Source organism: Leptinotarsa decemlineata, unplaced genomic scaffold (assembly GCF_025532065.1).
Source record: "Leptinotarsa decemlineata unplaced genomic scaffold, Ldec_3_MD MMD2_tig00000008_RagTag_RagTag, whole genome shotgun sequence".
NCBI lineage: Eukaryota > Metazoa > Arthropoda > Insecta > Coleoptera > Chrysomelidae > Leptinotarsa > Leptinotarsa decemlineata.
This window is the reverse complement of record NW_027412537.1, coordinates 7,016,031-7,041,161: the sequence shown is the minus strand read 5'-3', so window position 1 is coordinate 7,041,161 and position 25,131 is coordinate 7,016,031. Positions and strand designations below refer to the sequence as shown.

Below are 25,131 nucleotides of genomic sequence, written 5' to 3'. Positions count from 1 at the left end.
GAAAGAAACGTTTCAGAAAGAGAAATGTTCGTGATAATAATAATACATTTTCATAAAATAGGTTTTATTTCCAATACTTGTTTCACTACATAGTAGCATCCTCAGTTGGATTGATTTTTACCAAGTGACGGGTCAGTGTATTCAACAAAATATTCATACAAATTGCCATTTTTCTCTCCAATTAACATAAAGTGGTGAAATGTTTGTAGTTATTCAAAAAAGTACAGTGGAATAATTGAATAATAGAGTTTTCACTCGAAAATTCTAGAAGTCGGTCTGGAGATTGACATTTTTTCTCATAAGTGAAATTTTATAACGATACTTCTTCCTATACTAGAATTACGTTGTGTCGCGGTCCTATGAATGCTATCTGGTTTAATTTGATTACGAATGTTTTGAGTACTAAATTAATGAGAAAAAGTGATTTTCGTGTATTTGAATGTTCATAATTGAAAGTAGTTGTTTCTGATGATTTTTTCAGACCAGAAAAAACGTTTTTGCGTTTTTTTCTGGGCGCTTCAATTTTTTCAATTGAAGCGAGCTTCAATTGAAGTATTTAATCTTCTTCATTTTTTCACAAGTTTCCTACTTTCTATATATATCCCTAAAAAATATTACTTTTTTAGGTTTTCTACTTCTTCAATGATACATAATTTAAATCTTCTGGATAAAGGAAGGAACATTTAAAACAGTTTTGTGAACAATGGTTGATTGAAAAAAGGATTATATTCATGCCTTCTATGACACCATGACACTGTAATAGAAATAACATTTTTGGAAAAGAAAAATTTTGATTCTCTACTTCTCCATCATTGTACAAAAAATGTGAAAACTTCTGAAGGTAGCAGGAAAGCAATTAATTGCAAAATGACTCTATGAAGATATTTATAAAAAGTCATTAATACAGTTTATTGTATGATTTTCACTAAGAAGGGTTTTACAAAAACCGCGACACGTGTTTCGCTATACAATAGCTTTCTCAAGCGCTTGAAAAAGCTATTGTCCCCCGAAACACGTGAAAATAAACTGTATTCAATGAGTTTTAATATAGATTTTCATCAAGTATCGGCCAGTTCTATTCAATTAAGATATGTATACATCGTGCATAGAGGTTATATACTTTCAGATACAAACTGGAAGAAAAATATCTCTCGAAACAACTACTTTCATAAAAATATTGAATTACACGAAAAAAAAAACTAAACAAGTACTTTAATATGAATATTGAATTATACTAAAATCACTTTTTCCTGTTCACTTTGTAGTCCAAAGTATGAGGAGAAATTACATCCTTTTCTAAAAAGAAGAAGAATATTGCAAAACACTCTTTTTCGTTATGAAAGTATACCCAGTCACATTCAGTCACAATGATAAAAAACACAATAATGACCTCTCCCATGATATTTTCAAATATTTATGATAAATAAACAAATATTTCCACACCATTCGCGTCCATCCGCTAGATAAATAACTATTTTCGGAACTGGTTACATAACGAAAGAAAAATTCACAAAGATAGTCATATATTGCAAGCCGAGTGGCATCTTGCCTGTACTCAGCGGTTTTCTGCTGACGTCTTTCACTTTGTGACATCTTTATTAGATTCTAGTTGCTGACTCGGATTTTTTGCCGAGATATAATGCCTTCCTAGAAAAGCTACGAGAGCACTCATAGGCAGAAAAGCACGAGGAGAGAAACAAAAGGTCGATTATATGTCAAAAAGGTATTGTGTTTCAATTTTGCTAACGTACACAACTATCTTTTTTATTTAGATTATGTATGTAACGGTAAAACTAGTAATTTCAATCGAGTAATATTCCTGTAACAATTCTTGAGATACATTGCTTGATATTTTGTTTGAGAAATGAAACAAAAACTTGGGCGAAATAATGAAAATTAATGGGTTAAGCAAAAACCCTGAAGGAAATAATAATAATCGTCTTTATTATTTCCACATTCAAAAGAATAAAATAAATATTAGAAAACAAGGTTCATATATGGAAATAAAGGGCGAAGTTTATATTCTGTTGTGTAAACACGACAGAAAATATTCCTCCATCAAAGTAGAGTTGAACAACCGAATCATTTCATCAACTTTTTTGAATACAATGCTGAGATCATCATAAACACCTCGCTAAATTAGATTCAAATCAAATCAAATATACTTTATTGTTATTGTTGTTCTCATTGACAAAATCGTTCACAAATAAAAAGAAGAAACAACGACCATCTTCAGATATCTATCGCTATGATAAATACCTAGTCAGGTAGGAAAACTAATAATAATTATAATTAGATTACAATAGACACACAAATAACTGAAAAAAAATTGCTATATTTTCATCGTACTGGTCAACACAAATATTAAATACAGTACTTGTATTTATCACAATGAAAATTTTTAAATTCATAACACTGAAACACATTAACAACAAACGTACGAAAATAAATTTATTGAAAGTTGATATGTGATTAACTTCGAATTCAGATCTTACGAGATGGGCTGAAGTTTGTAGGCTAACTAACAGATGACGCTACTAGTATCGAATTCATATGATTTTCAGGTAACCCTAACCTTCAAAAGACAAGTGTAAAAAATTTCACAGCTGTCGGACTATTATTTTGTGGGATAAAACAATTTCGTGTATTAATTAAAGCATTGCTTTTTGGCGAAAAAATATACTGTTGAAGCCAAGGCTTCTCTTCGTGAACATTATTCGAACTTTGCACCAGGAAAGTCAACCGTTGAAAAGCGGTTTGCTTTAAACGAGGTGAAATGAGCAACGAGGACGTAGCACGCAGTGGATGCCCCAATGAGGCTGTTTACAACGGAAACATAAGAAAAGTCCACTAAATAATTTAGGATGACCGCAAAGTGAAGTTGATCAAGATAGTTCAAGCTCTAAAGGTATCAAATGAACGTGTTGGTCGTATTGTGCATGAATATTCGGGTATGCGAAAGCTCTGTTCGAAATGGGTGCCGCGCGTGCTCACAATCGACCAAAAACAACAACGAATTGATAATTCTGAACAGAATCAAAACGATCGTCATCTGAATGGACTGCACGTGGTGAACCGATTTCAAAGCGTGCAAAGGCGCAACAGTCGGCTGCCAAGGTTATGGTATCAGTATTTTCGGATGCCATATCCATCGACTATCTTGAAAAGCGAGAAATCATCAATAGCGACTATTACATAGCGTTATTAGAGCGTTTGAAGGACGACATCGCGAAAAAACGGGAAAATTGCATGATTGGACTTCGAATTGTTTCCGCATCCACCGTATTCTCCAGATCTGACCCCCGCGGCTTTTTCCTGTTCTCGGACCACAAAAGAATGCCCTTGTAAAAAAAATGTAGGGCCTACAAAGAGGCAATCGTCGAAACTGAGGCTTATTTTGAAGCTAAAGACAAATCGTAATATTAAATATTAAACCGCTATGACCTCTCTAATAGTTATATCGCCCTCGAGGGCAACTATGTTGGATAATTAAATCCAATTTTATGATTTTTTTTATGTTAGCCTACGAACTTTTTAGCCCACTTGTACTTAATTTGGATATTTTCTTGTTGTTACGTAAATACATTGCTTCAGTTAACAAATTACTGATCCAAAATTGAAATTAGAGAATACAGTAACTGATTTTTTTAGGCATTATGGATCATATCAGTATGACAGCATCGAGGGTTCCTCAGGAATCTATTTTGGGGCCATTGAATTTTCTCCTTTTCACTATTTACTAAGAAGATTTGAGCACAAAAAATGTTATACTATATGCAGATTATACAACTCATGCAACATATGACGATCCACCGAGAAACTTGGAGAGAAGCGGACCAGAAGACCAGAAATGCAATTTTATTGAAGGTGTAGTAGAAAAATTGAAGATTTTTGTGTTCTGACAGACCTTAACTAGATAGAAGAATCTCTGAGTGGCAAATTTCTAGAACCATTCTATGACAGTAAGATAACCTAGTACCCCGTATTATCCGAATTAGTATAAAGGTCAGCTGTAGGTATTTTCGATTAGATCATTGAATTCCCTCTTGAATGTTTCTCAATTCAATGCATATTAATAAAATGTTGTTGTCCAGAAAAGAGTTGTCTTATGTGTGTCCGTTTTAGAGAAATATTTCAACCCTATTTCATTCAAAATACTATGAGTATGCCATCTTCATATATTTATGAATGCATTATCATATTCACATAAAAATATTAGGTTTACTATAACTTTACTTTCATATTTTTACTGGTGTGATATGTATTTATATAAAAAATAAATACTTACATTTGAGCTTGTGGCTTATTTTCAGATTTCTTTCTTTTCTTAGAGCACCCGGCAGCCAAGGCACTCATTTTTGCCCAAACCGGGTCTTGCAGCTCACAAGGACCAAGCCTGAAACAATGAGAATTTATTATTACAAAAAACGAATTTATATTTTTTAAGGTACATTGATAAAAAGTTATCACGATTTCCGTAAAAGTGTTGGAAAATTATATCATTCGGTTATAACAAAGGAAAATCTCGAAGATTCTTGTAAGAAAACTAATAGCGTTTTTTGAAATATAAGATTGAAATTATTATAACAGTTATCTTGATAAAAATAGTGTAAAACAGCCTGAACGGTACCCAAGAAAATATTTGTATTACTTTTTTTTCCAAGGATCATTTCAACAGTGGCTACACAGTACAGATTGTCAAATGTAGGAAGAGCTTTCTAAATTCCGTTATGGCCTAGCCCACTAAATCTGCGTTAGTTAGAGGGCAGTGAGAGTGAGACAGAAAAAGAAAGAGAAAGATTTCTCAAGTCATTTCCTAGATTTCACCTGCTGTACTAAGATATATATAGAACCTATGGTATTTTATTCAGGTCGATATCAATATTACAAATTATATTCAACTATATATAAATAATATGAAATGATTCCTATTTTTAGCAGTCTGAGGTCAACTCAGCTTGTATTGTGTCCTTATTGAGAAAAATGTAATATAGGTATTAGTGCAAATGTGTCTTTTTTCAAGGACAGAACACAAGCACTACAGGAAAATCCTTAAGACGGTCTAATACGCTTACATAGTTCGGTTTTGAAAAGATAGGATGAAAGCGTGTGTTTTGCATTGCTGAAATATAAGTGATATATGTGTTTTTATATTAGCCTGGGAACGCTTTTTTCCAATTGAATTCAATCTTGCTTGCTTATATCGCTTTGTTATTGCAACTAATAATTGAATTAAATTAAATGAATAATCCTCTTGTATCTATCTGTTTAATATATTGGTTTAAATTACAAATACATTTGAGTTGACTCAGTAGAGAAAGGGTCTGCTTACTGTCTTAATCATAATTTCAAATTGAACCTATGAATTTCTGTGGAATCTTTTATGCATAGTTTCAATATTTATCAACAACCATATTTGAATATACGATTCCATTGGTTCAATTTGATCAGGAGAGGGACAATGATTGAAATTGTGAGAATGATGCATAACGAGGCCCAGAGAGTCACGTATAATTCAAAAATAATTACATCTAGATGTTAATTTCATGGCTGTTTTATCGCTGTGAAACTCTGTTTTGGTTGCTAAGCCTTTAAGTTTTTTCATCATTTTATCGCTTTGAAGTAAATAATCCGTTATCAACCTATGAAATACCAATTAAAATGTAATGAAATACTAAAACTGCTGTATTTAATCTTTTATAGAAATAATTTCATGTACTTTAATCAACATACGAGGTCTGATAAAAAAATAAGGCGAATTTTAAATTTACTCAAAAAAATTATTTATTCATCAATTTCTATTTTGTTTCCGTCAAAGTAGTCCTCCTCAGATATAATACAACTTGGGCCAGGGTTTTTTCCATTCCGCGAAGCAGCTCTGATATGCACTTTTTGGTATGCCCTTGAGCTCTCTCAACTATTGAACTATCTCCTCAATCGTCGCAAAACGCCGACCTTTCATAGGTCTTTACAATCTTGGAAACAGGGAAAAGTCGCAGGGGACCAAATTTGGTGAATACGGTAGCCGAGGCATGATTACGGTGTTGTTATTGGCTAAAAATTCAGGAACAAGGAATGACGAGTGACCAGGCTCATTATCGTAATGCAAAAACCATGAATAGTTTTTCGTTTTTTTTTCTCGTTGCTCTCCTGTCAAGCGGCGCATAACTTCAACATAGAAAACTGTGAAGAAAACCTTGACATTTGATGGAATTTGGCGTGCTTTTTTTGTCTTGGTTCTCCTGGGCTCTTCCATTGGGACGATTGGACTTTGGTTTCGATGTCATAATCATATATTCATGATTAGTAACCAGTTATGACCCTTTCTAGCAAATCTGGATCGTCATTGACGTCACTCAACAATTCCTGAGCGATGCTTCTGCGAGGGTTTTTTGGTCAGCCATTTTGGACCTAACTTCGTTGCCACACGCTTCATGCCTAAAATTTCCAAAAAAAAATGCGTGGCATGAGCCAACAGATATACCGACTTCCTAAGCAAACTCTCTAGTAGTAATTCGACGATTTTCCATCACAATTTTCTTCAATTTCTCAACATTTTCATCGTTGTTGACGTGCTGAGGCGTCCAGAGTGCCGTCAATCACATCTTCTCGACCTTCTGTGAAAAGCCTGTATCACTTGTTGTATCGTCACCACCTCCCTGTATAGTGTGTTTGTCTGATTAAGTAGAGTTTTTGTTTTCATTTTTTTTGTGTTAATTCTTATCGCGAGAAGACTGTGGTTTTCTGTCTGCCGCGAGAGGAAGAACATATAGACAAAAGGTTCGATTCCGGAGAAAGAACCGAAAGTGCTCGAGAAAACTGCAGATGTACTGGAAAAGTGCAGTTTCTTATCTCTCTCTCTCTCTCTCTATTCACCGATTCCTCAAGTGCCGTTGTGACCAAAATCAAGGTAAGGAAATCACAGACACGTTAAATTCTCTCTTTTTGATATCATTATTATTGTTAGTTAATTCTCATTCATTAGCACCACTGAACAGAACGAATTACTCGATAATTTTCAAAGACCTATTAAAACAGTCCACTAAGTTACCCAATATAAAACATGGTCCATACGATCCGGATATTGTGAATTCTTGAAAATTTTCGTTTGTTCGTTTTGTTCAGACTCTTTAGTTCTCAGACAAATACATTTAATTTTCTCCTGTTGGCAAAAAACCCAAGAAGTCAACGTTCTGTTGAATACCTCTCTATCGTTTTGTTTTTTAATTTCACATCCGATCTTTACTTGTTTTTTTTTTTTTTTTTTTTTTGAAAAATATTTAATACTTGGAGTTTTTGCTAGAGGTGAGATATTGATTCTCAATATACGAGGTGTGATCGAATAATTTTGTTCGGTACGATTATTTATCAAGCTATTTTGAAGCTTGTTATTTAGCAATTCAGTGGTAGTTCAAGATGACGGCTAACGCGAATAAAATAAAACAATGTCGGGCTCTTCAACAAATTTGTATAGACCGTATGAGCGATATTGCTGAAATAGCAGAAGCTGCCAAAACGTCTGTGGATCTTCATTCTCTATTTAAATCAATGTGTTCGCACTTAGAAAATATTTATCAAGACTTTGAAAAGCATAATGCAGTTCTTTTGCCACTCCTCATTTCAGTGGATGAATATGACAATGAGGAATTTAAAGTTCTATCCAGAGGATTTTACAAGCATTATTATGCAGCAAAATCTACCTTTTCTCAATTATTCAATACAGTCGATGTTGTAAACAACCCAGGTCCACCCGAAATGAGTCATGTGAGATTGCCAAAAATCGAACTTGTTAAATTTGATGGCAATTTCAAGCAATGGAAAACCTTTATTGACATGTTCAACAGTTTAGTCCATGATAACTCCTCTTTGAAAAACATAGATAAATTTAATTACCTAATCTCATCTCTGTCGGGGTCTCCGTTAGCACTTGTGAAGTGTAACCCTATCTCGGATGCAAACTATATTGTTGCATACAATTCTTTGATAAAACGTTACGAAAACAAAAGACTCCTTGCGAATGCTCACTATCTCGAGTTAGAAAATGCTCCTCGAATCCCTGATAATAATATTTCCTCTCAAAATCTCAGAAAACTCGTAGACACGTTCACAGAAAATATTGCAGCTCTGAAAAATTTAGGGTTTCCTACAGACCAATGGAGCTTTTTGCTTTTTAATATGCTTGTACGGCGGTTAGATTCAAATACAGTTGGTCGATTCGAAATTGAAATTGGTTCTGATGACATACCGACATTTGATGACCTTCGAGATTTCGTGCTAAAACAATCTAGTGCCTTAGATAGAACTTTCGATTGCACACAGAAGAAAATTCCTAAACCCGATATTAAAGCCAGAACACATTTGCAAAACTCATCTTCCAATTTTACCCCCAGAAGATCGTTTCACGCCCAGGTTAAACAAGTGATCTGTTCAGTTTGTGATGGCAATCATCATATTTACAAATGTCCACAATTCATCTCTCTGAATGTTAAGGATCGCTTTAATATGGTGAAAACGAAAAGATGGTGCTTCAACTGTCTCGGTTCAAGACATGTGATAAAAGATTGCACTTCAAAATCACACTGTCTTAATTGCGGGCAGACACATCATACTTTGTTACACTTTGGCATCACCGCTCCTCCCATAAATCAACTTCATCAAGATCAAAGCTCATCTCTGCCTCCTGTAGGAGATAATCTACCACAAAATCAAGCTTCTTCTGCTTTCACGAACATCGAACCCTCAACTCATTCTCAATGTCAACCGTCGAACATGAATACTACCATACTCTTATCAACAGCTCTTATTGAAGTTCTTGATGCCCGCGGTGACTATCAGCAAATTCGTGCCCTCCTCGATTCAGGTTCACAAATCAACATTATAAGCCAAAGTTGCTGTAATCGTCTTGGATTATATAATCAAAAACACAATATTTCTCTCTCCATCCAAGGTATAAATGAAATGAATTCCTCAGCTTCTAAAGCAGTCTCCCTGCAGATTCGCCCGTGCACTAGCCCTAAACCTCTTATCAAGTTGAATGCCATCGTAATGCCCAAGGTTTGTAATAAAATGCCTAGTCATGACCTCAATGTTACGTCTTGGTCTCATTTGTCGAACCTCAAGCTTGCTGACCCTCATTTCAACATCTCCAATGAAATCGATCTTCTTCTAGGAGCCGAAATATTTTCTTTGATCCTAAATAGTGGTCGCCGGCCTGGGAAACATAACGAACCCAACGCATTTCATACCATTTTTGGTTGGATTCTCATGGGATCAATTCCCAACCCTTCTAGTTCGGAATTACTCACATCTTTACATTGCTCTTGTAATCCTAATCTCGACTCTACACTCAAACGTTTTTGGGAACTGAAGGAAGTCCCAAGAATATGTAAGTCCTCTCCTGAAGATTCTGTTTGCGAAGATATATTTTCTAAAACTGTGTCCCGAACAGCCTCAGGCAGATTTATAGTCTCACTTCCCTTTCGAGCCAATGCACCTATATTCTCTAATTCTCTAGAACTCGCTCTCCGAGGATTTCATCTTCTCGAACTCAAATTGAATAGAAATCCTTCATTAAAAGAACAGTATTCCGAATTTATGCGGGATTATCTCTCTCAACACCATGTGTCACCTATAACAGAAACATACAATAACGCTGACGAATATTTCATCCCACATCATTGTGTTTTGCGACCAGAAAGCGCTACCACCAAACTGAGAGTGGTATTCGATGCTTCTGCGAAAACCACAGGTGGGGTATCACTCAATGATACTTTATTAATAGGACCCAAGCTTCAGAGTGACTTGGTTACTCTCCTATTGAATTTCAGAATAAATCCTATCGCTCTCATGGTAGACATTCGTCAAATGTATCGTCAAATTCTCCATTCCATACAGCATAGGAAGTATCAAAAAATTCTATGGAGATTCTCTCCAAACGAGCCAGTTCAGAAATACGTTCTAAATACTGTCACTTATGGAGTGAGCTCGGCCCCTTTTCTTGCGATAAGAACCCTTCTGCAGCTTGCTCAGGATGAAGGTGAAGAATTCCCCTTGGCAGTCAAAGCCATAAAAACCTCCTCCTATGTAGATGACATCGTGACAAGTTGCCAGTCAGTTCAAGAAGCTCAAAGTCTCAAATCTCAACTCATTTCGTTGCTCAGAAGAGGAGGATTCGAACTTCACAAATGGAAAAGTAATCACACTTCTTTACTTGCCCAAGAAGTTTCGGATAACTCTACCTCGCTTGATCTTAATAATGATTCAACTGTAAAGGTTCTAGGTTTACAGTGGAATGCTTCCGCTGATCATTTTTCTTTCACTATATGTTCCAAGTCAGTACCTTGCTCCAAGCGAAATATACTTTTCGAAATTGCCAGGATATTCGACCCCTTGGGATTTCTTAGTCCTCTTACTCTTTTTGCAAAAAGGCTCATTCAACATTTGTGGACCTTAGGAATAGGCTGGGACGAAAATCCTCCTTCGGAAGTGACATGCATTTGGAATCGGATAAAGGATGAGCTTCCAATTCTCTCAAACATTAGCGTTCCTCGCTTTCTATTCCATACCTCTTCTTTTTCCTGTACCCTGCATGGCTTTGCTGATGCCAGTGAACATGGTTATGCGGCCGTTATATACTGTCGATATGAAACTATGGATGACATACGCGTTAGCCTGATATGGGCAAAATCCAAAGTATCTCCTCTTAAAACCTTCTCTATCCCAAAACTCGAACTCTCTGCGGCTTGTCTACTAGCTGATCTCCTCTTTTTCGTTATAAAGATTTTTGACAAACAAATTCCCGTAAGCAATATTTTTGCCTGGTCAGACTCATCAACAACCTTGTCATGGATACGTTCGTCTCCTCATAAATGGAAAACTTTCGTGAGTAACCGCGTAAGTCGAATTCAAGACAAGCTCTCCCCTGAAGTTTGGCATTACGTTCCATCAAAAGACAACCCTGCTGATTGTGCATCTCGAGGACTTTTTCCATCCCAGCTAATAGATCATTCCCAATGGTGGGCGGGGCCTTCTTGGCTTCGCCAACCTTCGACGTTTTGGCCCTCCATGGTTAGCTCCGCTGAGTTAGATGCAGAATATCTCCTGGAAGAAAAAAGAACTGTTTTGTCCACCCAAAGAGAAAGTAATTTTCTCGATATCCTGTTAGAAAAGTATTCCTCCTTCACCAAAATTCAAAGGATTGTCGCTTATGTAAAGCGTTTCCTTCATAATTGTCAGCTTCCTCCTTCCGAACGAAAGTTCGAAGATCTCCATCATGCTTCACTCTCCCTAGTTAAACATATCCAATCTCACGTGTTCCACTCTGAAATCTCCTCCTTACTCAATGGAAAAGTTTTAGAGAAATCACTCCGCAAGTTGAATCTCTTTCTTGACACAAATGGTCTCTTGAGAGTAGGTGGTCGTCTTACACACTCCAAACTCACTTATGACAAACGACACCCGTTATTATTACCCAGCAAACATCGGTTAACCGACTTAATCATCGAAAGTGTACACTGCCAATATTTCCACCCTGGTTTCCAAACTCTGTATTTTCTCTTACTCCAGAAATACTGGATATTATCTGCGAAACGCACCATCCGTAAGAAACTTTCAAAGTGCCTTACATGCTGGAAACAAAATCCCATTCCATCCCGAGCTCCAATGGGAAACCTCCCTCCATTACGCGTGTCACAGATGAAACCATTCTCTTGCATTGGCATCGATTTCGGCGGACCCTATTCCATAACTCTCGGTCGACATCGTGGTGCGAAAACCCACAATGCCTATATTTGCCTGTTCGTGTGTTTTGCGACTAAGGCACTCCATTTAGAGTTGGCGACAGATTTGACATCCGAGACGTTTTTGGCAGCTCTGCGGCGCTTGATTGCTCGACGTGGTAGGGTTACAAAGATATTTAGTGATAACGGGACTAATTTTATTGGAGCTTCTCGAATCCTCAAAGGTTTTCATATTGCTGCTCAACAAGAGCTAATCGAGTGGAGTTTTATCCCCCCTTCTACTCCTCACTTCGGTGGATTGTGGGAGGCTGGTATCAAGTCAGTTAAAAATCACATCTCTAGAGTCCTTGGAAAATAGCTTCTTACCTACGAAGAATTCAACACTTTATTGGTCCAAGTAGAATCAGTTTTGAATTCTAGGCCGCTCTGTCCGATCAGCTCTGACCCTAATGATCTGTCCGTTCTCACTCCAGGTCATTTTTTAACTCTGGAACCGCTGAATGCTTCCCCCGATGAAGAGCTTGGCAAAGTCACGTTAAATAGACTATCACGGTGGCAGTTGATTCAACATTTACATAAAGATTTCTGGTCGCGATGGAGCAAAGAGTATCTCCATACCTTGTTCCAGCGAGGCAAGTGGACTGATCCCACTGTTAACATTGAACTGGGTACGATGGTTTTAATTAAGCACGACTCAATGCCTCCCTCACGTTGGCAACTTGGCCGTGTGGTTGAAGTTTATCCGGGCACAGACGGAATAATACGCGTTGCCTCAGTAAAAACTCCTACTGGATTGCTCAAACGGTCAGTGGTAAAGCTTTGCCCTTTACCACTCGAAAATAATCAATAAAATGCCTCGGCATTTTAGGTGGGCGGTATGTATCGTCACCACCTCCCTGTATAGTGTGTTTGTCTGATTAAGTAGAGTTTTTGTTTTCATTTTTTTTGTGTTAATTCTTATCGCGAGAAGACTGTGGTTTTCTGTCTGCCGCGAGAGGAAGAACATATAGACAAAAGGTTCGATTCCGGAGAAAGAACCGAAAGTGCTCGAGAAAACTGCAGATGTACTGGAAAAGTGCAGTTTCTTATCTCTCTCTCTCTCTCTCTATTCACCGATTCCTCAAGTGCCGTTGTGACCAAAATCAAGGTAAGGAAATCACAGACACGTTAAATTCTCTCTTTTTGATATCATTATTATTGTTAGTTAATTCTCATTCATTAGCACCACTGAACAGAACGAATTACTCGATAATTTTCAAAGACCTATTAAAACAGTCCACTAAGTTACCCAATATAAAACACTTGTAAACATTTTCCTGACTCAGAGTACAATCATTGTATGTCACTGTCAACATTCCAGTGTTTCTACACAAAATTTGATACAAATTTTATTGATTTTGGTTAGATAATCTAACTTAAAATTTACTGAGGGACGTACATTGAATTCGATAGGGAAAATTTGAACCTCTGGTGTAAAATGAATCTGAAGAAGCAAAGGAAGTGTTTTTGTTCTGGTATAGGAAGCGTTTTCTTTAAACGTGCATGAAATGTAAGTTTGATAGTTATGAGCAACTGCCCCAAAAACTCTCATGTTCATTCTTGAAATAAAAAAGAATCCTCATAACATTCGCTTATGGAACATCAAACAACACCATCAAACCGGTGGCATCTGGTTAACATTACACTCGAATACACGAACACGTTATTAGTAGAAGCAACAAAGTGCATTTGACCAGCGGCGTTCTTTTTGCAAAGCGATAAACAAGGTTGAACCGTACTAGAATGCATATAAATCATAATGCTCGGTTTCTATAGGAAGCAGTGGAATGAATACGTTCCATTAAATATAATTATTCGTGAAATAAACGTGAGAAATTGGAAACGAGCTAACAGTAAACCGCACATTGATACAACAAATAATAATTATTATTGTTCAAAATTATCGATCGACCTACTAACCCGAATACGACTATCAGAACAAAAGAGAAATATTTAAACGTTGCGCAACTACTCCGAATGAATTGTTTTAATTTTTCATCATTTAAAATAAATAAGACAAAAAAGGATTGCGGCACGTTAATTCTTATTGTTTGTACGTTGATGTAATAACAACGCCGAAAGCACTGAATATTTCGTGTTTTTCTTTCAGAATTTTTGTGTTTAGAATCGACGTCGTGATTGTTCAAGGTATGAAAAATATGTTTTTATCGATCTTTTTTGGGTATTTGTTACCTTCCACAATCTGAAAAATATAAAAATTATAATGGACGGTAACAAATACCCAAAAAAGGTCAATAAAAACTGATTTTCCTCCACAAAAAATGACTTTCGTTGAATATGTATGAAAAATACTTTATACATTTTTTCAGAGAATTAAATTTCACAATAGTATATGTAATATTGAAATCTCAATGGCAGATTCTGGGATTTTTTCATAATGTGATTTAGTTAGAAATCTTGATGAGAAAATCAAAACTCAGTACATCATGATGTGGATGAGGAAAACTGTTACAGGTTTGCTGTTGTTGGTTTCTCATCAATATATACAGTCAATCAACCATAATACAATTCTGATAATTTCTGACCGTTCCTTAAAGGATATTATGAACAAATTTACCAGCGTAAAAATAAATTTACGTGTACTGATCTTATATAGGAATTATCATTATTATATGTGCATTACGTTATATTTTTCGTTTATGACCACTAGGGAAATGTATTCCTGACCAGATAGCTCTGGAAGATAAGGTTATCAAATAAGAATAAGTAGAGGAAATAAGGTTATTGTCTACCCGTCTTATGATGGTTCGTGATAATGGATTGAACAAAAACATTGCAGGGTCATTTTTCTGTCTCTACGGCAACAAATGACTGCTGTGAAAGGTTGGAAGATTTTCTACAAACTTCCGATATATGTCTGTTTCGTATAATAAATCTTCTTATTGAATTTTGCGATTCCTAAATCATAACGATAAAGAATAAACAAATTTTTTGCAGACTCACTATCTCTCTATCATCTTGAAATAAAGGTTAGAGTACCTCTTTGTTCTCCAGCAAAAAAACCGAAGCTAGGAAAAACGTGACTGAAAAACACGAACAAGAAAAAAATTATTCATGTTACTATAAACAGTAGTATTACTTTAATATTGACTATAGATTAGAACGAAAATTCTACTGTAGCGATTTAGCATAATTGAGAATTTAAAAAAAAAAACAGTTGCTTGTTGAAATACCTTATCTATCGAAATATTTTTTAACAATGAGTTTTTATTGTGAAATGAATATTTCATATAATGTTCTTGGGTTTTCCCAGTTTTTCTAGCAGGAAAATATTTCTTATCTGGCTATAGATATGTGATTCACCAAATATCGTCTTACAAACAAAAATCCGGCTGAATTAAGAGAACAGTATTTTCACGGTACCTTTTTCAAAGAAATTTTTCACTCGATTTTCTAAATTGACATAACTTTTTCATATACGATACTATTGAAATAAATCAATCGGTTGTGGGTTTTATTGTATTAATTGAAACCCCCAATGATATTGTTTGAATGTTATTTGGAGAGGTATAGAAGGCAATCTTCACATTTATGAAATTTAACTTTCCTGAATTACAAAAAAATGGAAATGTCAAATTATTAAGTTAGTCTAAAAGTGTTACTACGATTTAATAAAATTCAGATAGGTTCATCCTTGTTATTGTTGATTTTGCCTATATGCTCAAAAAAAATAACAAAAAATATATGAATTTCAAATGGGAATAAACTCCCTTTGGATGACGTTTCTTTCTCCAGACTCCCGATAAAGACTGATTAAAAACGTACATAATAATGTAAATATCAAATTCAAATTCGAACTGATATTTGAAACTGATTTATTTTCATGAATAACATACGATTTCCAGTGTTGGATAGAGTATTGAAATACTTATCGAACGATAGAAAGGAAGATCTCCCTTTCCTTTCGAAAAAAAAATTGGGTAAATATTCGTTTTGAGGGCACCCGGCGATTTTGATGCGTATATTACGAATCCGAAAGAAAAAAGCGGCCCTTATTTACATAGTTACGACCCTTCAAAGTTCAGAAAAGGGCAACTTTTCAGTCTTCTTTTTCACAAGATAAACTATTTAAAAACACAAGCATTTATTCACTAGGTCACCTTTACATCGTATTCCTCCTTCCTTGACACTTTTCACTTCAACAATCAACATTTTTCCATTAAAAATGTTGAAAAATGTACGGAGCTGCTTTTTGGTTATATATCTCTGTATTTTACGTTTTTAAGGTTAATGGCATAGTTGGTACAACTGATACTGTCAATATTCCTGAAGTTATTCTAATGCTTTTTGCCTTCATTCTTTATATCGTAAATTGGTTTTTCTAATCACTCACGTCAAACAAAAAATCAAACTCTACGAATTTGAAATAGCAAGCGGCGGCAAATACCAACCGCTTTTTTCTGAAATGTCACTAGTAACTAACCTAGAAATAGAAGAATGTCACCAAAAGAAGCATTCGTTTTTAAATTAAGTTTTTTCATGAGAAAAATTTTGATTGTTGAAGTGAAAAGTGTCAAGGAGAGAGGAATAAGGTGTAAAGGTGACCTAGTGAATAAATGCTTGTGTTTTTAAATAATTTATCTAGTGAAAAAAAGACCGAAAACTTTTCCTTTTCTGAAATTTGAAGGGCCGTAACTTTGTAAATAAGGGAGAGCGCCGCTTTTTTCTTTCGGATTCGTAATCTACGCATCAAATACATAAGTAGATCCAATTTTTTTTTTCAAAATAGCCGAGTGCCCTCACAACGAATATTTACCAAAAGTTGGTACAGCCCGTTTGTCCAACCCTGATTGTCCCGTTAAAAACTTGAGAGGGGACAACTTTACGTTCGGACTGTATACTTTTCCGCCGTCCTCTATTTTCCAGTCACTTACAGCAGCTCCTTTTATCACCTTACCTCACTAACTTTATTGGACTTCGAGTGGAGTGGATAAATAATGTAAATGACAGTCGAAGACAGTAAGTGCATTCCGAGAGACAGGCTCATAATTGAATAGGAGACAAAGTTTCGGTAAACAAATCAACTCGTAAACTGAACGGTGATGTAATGAATACTTATTCAGTCGCACAGAAGGAAAGTTCGTACTAGAATGACTTTCCAGATGTTCTATCTACTAGTATTAGCTACAAAGATGGTACGTGCAGAATCGTTCTAATGTAGATATTAAAAGGTTTCTGTGTCGAAGTAGATTAAAGACTCAATGAATTATTGAGTTGCTCCAACAGTTTTGCCCGTTTTCATGAGTTTACCATAAACTTTAATATCTCGAGGAAAACTCATTCACTTCAATCGAAATAAGCGACATTTGAATCGATATTTGAGTCGATTAATAAATTGGTTGAGGCTTTCGTAGCCGAGAATTTCAGTGTTACTATCTTCGTTCTGGTTTGAAGGCTACGACGGCCTTCAATCCCAAATGAAGATAGTAACAGTGAGTAATAGCGTGCTCGGGATTCGATGTGGTCGACGAAAGCCGTTTTTGCCTGGTCTTGATTGGCGAAGGTTTTACCGGTAAGAAAGCTATCGAAGTGCTTAAAAGATGGTAGTCGGTTGGCGAGAGGTCTGGAGAGTATGGTGGGTGAGGCAGATCGACATTCAATTTGTTTAATTTTCGGACGGTGATTTGTGAAATGCGGGCATTGTCCTGGTGCAGGATAGGACCTCTTCTGTTGACCAGCGCCAGCTGCTGCTGACGCAATTCTCGGTACATTTCGTCGATTTCCTCACAACAGTGATGAATTGGCCTGCTCGCAAAACATGGTATTTTTTGGTGTGTTTTCGCCTTCAAGAAGTGCCTGGGTAGCTCATCGGTGTCCAACCACTGTTCTTAAACCACTTTTCGAGCTTTTTGATCTTCTCAACCATCAAAATCCGCATGGAAGCTGAAGCCCAGTTCTTCCGCCATTACATGCACCGTTTGTGATGGAGTATTCTCCACCAGGGTTCTCAAATCCTCGCCCTGGATTACTTTGGGTCGATCACTTCGGGATGAAATTTCTTAAAACGGACACATCTTTTGAAACAACCTAATATTTAGCTTTCAATAAGTTGCGTATTATAATTTTCTTTCCAGTATATACTTTTAAATGCTCTACCCACCAGATTTTGAAAATTTCCGTTTTTAACATGTACAACCCACGATTATAAAAAAAGAGTTTTTTAATTTTTGGGAAAGAAAGTTTCTGGCTTTCTACTACTCCATCTTGATACAAAAAAAGTGGAAATCTTTCAAAGATAGGAAGTAATCAATTCGAAAATAAGTAACTCTATACTTTAAGTGGAACTCCTATGAATGATATCGGATTTTATTCCATAACGAATGTTTGGAATACAAACTGAATAGAGAAAAGTATCTTCAGTGTTCATATAAAAGTATTTGTTTCGAAAGAATTTTTTTTTCTTTCGTGTAATTCAATGTTTATAATATGAAAGTAGACGTTTCATGAGGGCTTTCTTCCAGTTTGTATCTGAGAGTTGCTTTTTTGCATGATCTACACATCCATGTATAGAGTTACTTATTTTCAAATTCACATTTTTTTGTATCAAGATGGAGTAGTAGAAAGCCAAAAACTTTGTTTCCCAAAAATTAATCACTCCTAAAAATATAACCCCTTCAATTCAAGTTTTTTAATATTTTGCAGAGTCACGAATAGCGGGGCCATCAATCATTGATATTAATTAGGTAGTAAAACAAGACAAAACACTAGTGCCCATCCCCAAACGTGGCGCAAAAATGTGTACCTACCTGTAATAATAGTAGTTTTCTTTCACTTGTTGCCGTATAATCATCTTGTAGTCTGTGAAACCGGATAAACAACCAGAAAAACAGTTCGTTACGTCGTATATTCCCTTACTTTTTTCGATACCATCATTTCGTCAACATCAATTTCAATTTTAGGCTAACCAATAGTGTGTTGTGTTAGTAAATATAACGAAACAACACTTCTGTTTTGAAGGTATATAATTTGCTGTACTAGTGATCGGTGAGACGGTCCTCTCTCCGTGCTTGGGAGCGTGCATCAAAAGATAAGACTTCGTTAATCCTCAACTCGCACAAATCTTCACCTTTGAGAGTTGTCGTTATTATTGGGACGACAACTGGTTAAAAAAAAATCTGTTTTCAATATCATGCCCAAAAGTATACGGAATAAACGATTCCAATAGATATTTAGGTTGTTTCATTTCAGTTGAGATTTATGACATCGTGAAATTCAATAACATAAATTCAATATTTTATTTCTTTTGAGACTGAATAATAACCATATTGAGAATGGATTTTTTTCATCATAATGAACTCCAATAAATTTTTAATCAACTGTATTCTACAATTTTTTCGGTTTTTATGGTTATTGATAAGGTACCTGTGCGAAGGAGGAATGTAAAATTTATTGACTGACAAATAATTATATTTCACTGAACTTTTTTCAGGAGTTTTGGTTTTGGGAATATACACACTTGAATAGCTAATTTCATTCTCAAATGAATTGATATGACACAGGCAATAAGATCAATATACGATGTTTTTAGGATCACCTTATATTTTCAGTGGCGTACCGTAAAGGTATCACAGACGGATACTACATCATATCGTAAACAAAGCTCATAACAGGGAAATAAACTCCATGAGAAATCAGAGCAGTTTATGACTGTGTCGTCGAGAGATAAAGGTATTTCCTCGAAAAAGTCAATCGAGAATTCTGAACTATAATAAATTCTTGGTTAGATCTGTCATGTACTGATGAGAAGTAACATTTACAAAACGGTTTGTAGGTCAACAAAAAGGAAGAATTTTCTCTGTGGAAAAAGTTGTATGAATGCCTATATGATGTCTGTCGTGGTATAAGAAATGCAAGTCATTATTTTTCGGCAGCCAAAATTTACTATGTAGAATAGCACAGATGTTCAATAAAAATATTTTTTTTGTTTGTGAAGAAGACATTTTTTCGATAGTTTCACTTCTGTAATAAACAGTTGATTTCCGTCTCTTATATAATTATTGAATATTGTAAAAACTTGAGTTTTGATTTTGTATGGAAAAGATTTGAAACTTTTTCTTCTCTGAATGGGTATGTTTTCAACTATCCCATTGTCACCCGAAAACAATCATGACAATCATTGATGGTAATAACTTAACAGATGACAGTAATCAAATTCAGATCTTTAGTCTGTCCCCCAGACAAGGCTGCTTGTACAGAGTCCTACTATGGAACGACCGAAAGTTTATTTTATTTTTTAATAATACGCGGATGGGTATCATTACTTGACATTTTGAAAATGTTAACGTTAGAACGTAACTGACCACTCCGACACTGTAATATGAATCTGATTGGCCAGCGTAGGGAAGTTTGTTTATTCAACCCAATATACGCAAATGTGCGTGGTAATCATGCTTTGATCACGCATCTATCTTTGTTTGGGTTACTTTGTTAGATGGATATAATTTAACCCACAGTGAGCCGTGAGATAGAGAGATGTAAGAAAAAGAACCACAATAAAGCGACGTTTTATAAACTACTGTATAAAATTGATGTTTCAATCCTAGAAATACGTTCAAGATTTGGTAGATAATCTCTTATGAAAGAAGATATACGAATGAAATGTGTATCGCGTCTCTATATTCAGCAATCCTACCGTATCCTTTTTTAAGCAGACTGAAGAAGGACAGGACCTTATTGGAAGAGTTGGTGTGTGATGAGACTAGTATAACACATCATTTTCCTAAATTAAACGAATTAACCGATTTTAGGTTACAATACGTGGGTAGTGCGCCCGACTCACGATCGGAAGACCGTGGGTTCGATTCCTACCTCGACCAGATAATTTTCTCGAGAGAATTTATCTGGTTGAAGCTGGGATGATTCTGCAACCGTGTTAGGAATCACACGTTATAAGGTAAGACCTCGTTAGTCCTTAGCTCGCACAAGTTTCGACTTCTGAGGATTGTCGTTCGTAGGGGTGCGACAGCTGGCTAACGGAAAAGCAGATTTCAAACCGATTTCAGATTTCAAACCGATTTCAAATAGGAAAAGTATGGGACTTATTCTCGAAAGTAATTTAAGATTCGAAACACACGTGAAAAAACTCATTCAAAAGGCTTATGGAACTCCTAAGATTATTTATGGAAATAGAAATTTTATTACAAAAGCAACAAAAATAATGTTATGTGATAGTTTAGTTTTGTCTACCGTGAATTTTACTGATTCAGTGTACGGTCCCTGCTTAACGAAAGCATATGAGCAAAAAATCCAAAAGATTCAGAATTCATGTTTACGTCTCATTCATGGGGTTCGAAGGGGGGAAAGTATTTCTAATAAATTGGTTGAAACGGGTTGGTTAAATATGGCAATGCGTAGGCGGTTGTATGCAGCGTGCTTATTTCACAGAATAATCATAAAGAAGATTCCGAACCGATGTTCATACAATCAATATTCGATTTAAAGATATTTTAACACCATCAATTCACCATCATGAATTCTTTAAACGGTCCTTCAGTTACCAAATTGACTACGTGTACAACGGTATTCCAAAGGAAATTAAAAAAATGAATATGATTAGATTTTTAAGTACTACTATAAAAATGTTTTGTGGAAGCAATAAACCAAATAATACATTTCAGATCCCTAAGTTGTTAAGAGTCCCTATTATTGTTTTTTTTTAATTCTGTATTACAGGCATATTCCATAATGTTAAGCCTGTGAGAGGTTAAGTGGTAGAACAAATCAGTAATTTTGAATTATTTATTTGAACTTCGCCTTTGACGTCAGTCCTAGGATCGTTAATGTTCCAAATGTAAAAAAAATCTATATGTATCCTAGATTGACAGAATAAAGACACATTATTATCATTATTGTTATTATTATTTCTCTGGTAAACATTTATAATTTTTAATTATTGTATAGGTCATATTTGGCCATATCAGAAGATTTTCAGAACTCTACTTTTTTTCTACTATACCTGTCTTTTTTGCTTTCTTCTAGAAACATCTAGAATCATGATAAGTTTTTAATCTATTTCGTTCATTCGTTCTTTCTGACGTTGCGACTTTCAGCCATCAAGCTTATCTAGGAGAAATGTAGTTAGGGCTGACGTTTGAGTCTCGCTAAAACTAGATTGACACAATAAAGATACATTATTATTATTATTATTATACCCAATGATTTCGGAGAAATGAACAAAAATCAAATGTGGTGAGTTAAGGCCAAGGACATTTTTTATCGAGCTGAACAATATTTTTGTGATATATCTGTTTCACATAGCTCCACCAAAAATCATTAAAGAATTGGCAGAAAAACAATATTTCTTTGATCTTACGATTGCCTGATTTGTTGAAAAGATACTGCCATTGATCTGAATTCTCTCAACCGCCTTTTGGAAAGAACAGGACCATCAAGGATTCCCACCCCGTATTTGACGCAACCAGATTAGAGACGTCTGCATCCAAACTTCGAAGAACACCCGTCGCGCGAAAATGAAACAGACGACGCCGACGACGGGAATCAATACCTAGTCGAAGAAGGCGTCTCGACGTCGACGTCGTCATGCAACAGGCAAACGACGCACGCGCAAGGCACACGGCGTCCCGACGCGAATCGACGTCGCAGCGTTTGAGGCAGGTCGGCAACGACACAGCTGAGGATTTGCGAAAGTCGGCAGGTCGTAAAACGAGCAGAAAGTACTAGGAAAACTTGTAAAAATAGAACGTCATTAAATTTGGTCGTTCTGCGATTGGGTTTAATGAAAGGCAAGTTTTGCTGTAAACGGCCTCAGGCTCGCTTTCCAAGGTCATCTCACAACGGAAACGAAACGAGTTCACGAGAATACGAAACTTATCATCCTAAACCTTATAGAGCAAATTCGAAACTAGCACAAATTGGATCATTATCAACCGAAAGATATATCATTACGTTGAAAATAATATTCGTGTAGCGAAACATATTAGCTGTGGTTAGAGGAAAAGAAAAACTCAGGCCATACAATAATTATATAATAAATGAATACACTCCATTCCTAAGCCAGAGTAACAATATCGAACCCAATTTTTTATCGTATAAATTTCCTTAGTTCACTTTTTCGAAGAAATTATATTTAATCGATTTCTTTCCAGGGGCTCTAGATTGTAGGACCTGAATTTCATTGGGACGTTATGAAATTCCTATGGAAATATAAGTGTCGAAAATTATTCCAATAGATTTTAGTGGAACCGTTTTCCATACAACTTTTTCTCTCTGTTGGAAAATATATAATTTTTGTTGTGTTTCATGATTTTCGCTCGAAATTCAAAATGTCTTAATTTGAAATCAACTATATCAAAAAATAATTGTAAATTATAACCAATCTAGTCTGAAATTATAGTCAAAGGTTTAAGAAAGATCAACTCGTAGGATTATTCCATTTGAATACCGTGTTAGCAATCACACGTTAAAAGGTAAGACCTCGTTAGTCCTTAGCTCGCACAAGTTCTCAACTTCTGAGAGTTGTCGTTCGTATGCTGGCGACAGCTGATTAACGGAAAAACAGATTTTGAACAGATTTTTTTAAACAGAATACCTTTCAGAAGAATTACTTCTGAAAGTATTTCATTTATCAGAGTACGTAACAAGGGAGTTGGCGCTGAAGAAGAAAACGAAGACGAATTTCAGTTAAGAATCCACACGTCCTTGTTGCTCTACTTGGAAAACTTCCGACTTGTTTATGGTTCCCGGTATAGAGAGTAAGTCTATTTCGGTCCACCCGATTTATTAGTTCTTCATTCCTTACATGTCTCTCTGAATACAGGGCTTTTCATGATGAGCGTTAATTAGCCGTTTCTGACAAACTATTTAACGGATCAACCTGAAAATTTCACAGTATGCATAAATCAATATAACCTACACGCCTAAAATATTTCAGACGAAACGGCGTTGTCGCTTCTACTATAAAGTAGCGGCTTCTTTGATTTTTCAAATGTAACACCCCGTATATAATATCATATTATGATTCATTATCACTTTGTCAACAAATTCATATACTATTTCCCTATACCTATCTATTACCGTTTAGAAGATATAAATTAATTTCGATATTTTTTTTACCAAACATGAACTTTTATAAATGCTGATAATCTTGAATTCTCTTGCACTAAAACGATCAAATTTGAAATGAAGTGGAGTGATACTATGAGGATCTTCACTCCGAGTCATATTTTCATTTGCCTCATACAAGGTCTTCAAAAAATGCAGATACTTTGATCTCATGAAAAAATGAGTGGAACTCAATTTTTTCAAATGGAACACCCTGTATATTTCAACATTTTTGAGCTCTACATCCAATTTTAGATTAACTTTGTTCAGATAATACTATTTCTATTTTGAACCGTTTTCGAGATAAACTGTTTCAAACGGAAACTGACGTGGTTTTCTTGCTCGTTTTTTGAATTCATCACTTATTTTGGATATTCAACATTTTTTTTTATACTTAGTTATATTTCTTTCTGATCCAGTTTTTCAACTGTCTCAGATCAGTCAATTCGAAATTGGTATGTACCTACCTTAAAAAAAAGTTACAATTTGTACTTATACATTGAGGTATTGGTCTCTAACGTACAACAGTACACATTAATATTTATTAATAGTGTGCTTTGGAAAAATAAATAAACCAATTATTTAACGTCAGACTTTCGTTGGTGGTTTTGACTGATTGTGATAGCTACCAATTATAATAGAATAATGTCAAGATTAGGTTACAGTAATGAAGATTTCTTGAATTTATTAATAATTTATGGTGATTGCAGTAGAATTGCAAGTAGAACATGCCGAGTATTTCATGAAAGATATCCACAACTTCCGAAGCCGAATAATAATGTGATAAATCGACTACTAAAAAACTGTAGGTTGAATGGAACCTTCCGTCCAAAAATAATTCGTAAGAAGACTAAAGTGGATAATGATGACAATGGTATAACAGTTTTGGGATACTTTGATGCATTTCCAAATGCTTCTCTGCACGAGGCTGAAAGGGCGATAGGTATACCCTACGTGATAATTTATCGAATTCTTAATAAGCATAAATGGCATCCCTATAAGTTCTACTGTGTCCAACATTTGAAAGAGACTGATTCACCTCGTAGAGTGGAATTCTTTGAATGGTTACTTGTCAAGACTCAAGTTCACAAAAAATGGAGTTTTCAATAGACATAACGTGTATGGTACCAAATGGATGGTGCTCCACCCCATAATTCTCATTCAGTCAGCGAAACTTTAACCGAAATCTTCAAAGACAGATGGATTGGTAATAATGGACCTTTTCGTTGGCCTCCTAGAACACCAGATGGCAATCCATTAGATTATTTCGTGT

The 25,131-nt window shown here is 35.5% G+C and overlaps 1 protein-coding gene across 10 annotated transcripts in view; it reads right to left on the bottom strand.

The window, feature by feature from the left end:
• The window catches only part of tai (basic helix-loop-helix family member taiman), a 503,475-nt gene that overhangs the window by 63,729 nt on the left and 414,615 nt on the right, over window positions 1-25,131 (bottom strand). For all 10 annotated transcript variants that reach the window (XM_074170929.1, XM_074170926.1, XM_074170931.1 and 7 more), the window contains one exon: window positions 4,289-4,396. In XM_074170929.1, the coding sequence (XP_074027030.1) occupies window positions 4,289-4,396 (108 nt within the window). The remainder of the gene's footprint in view (window positions 1-4,288; window positions 4,397-25,131) is intronic.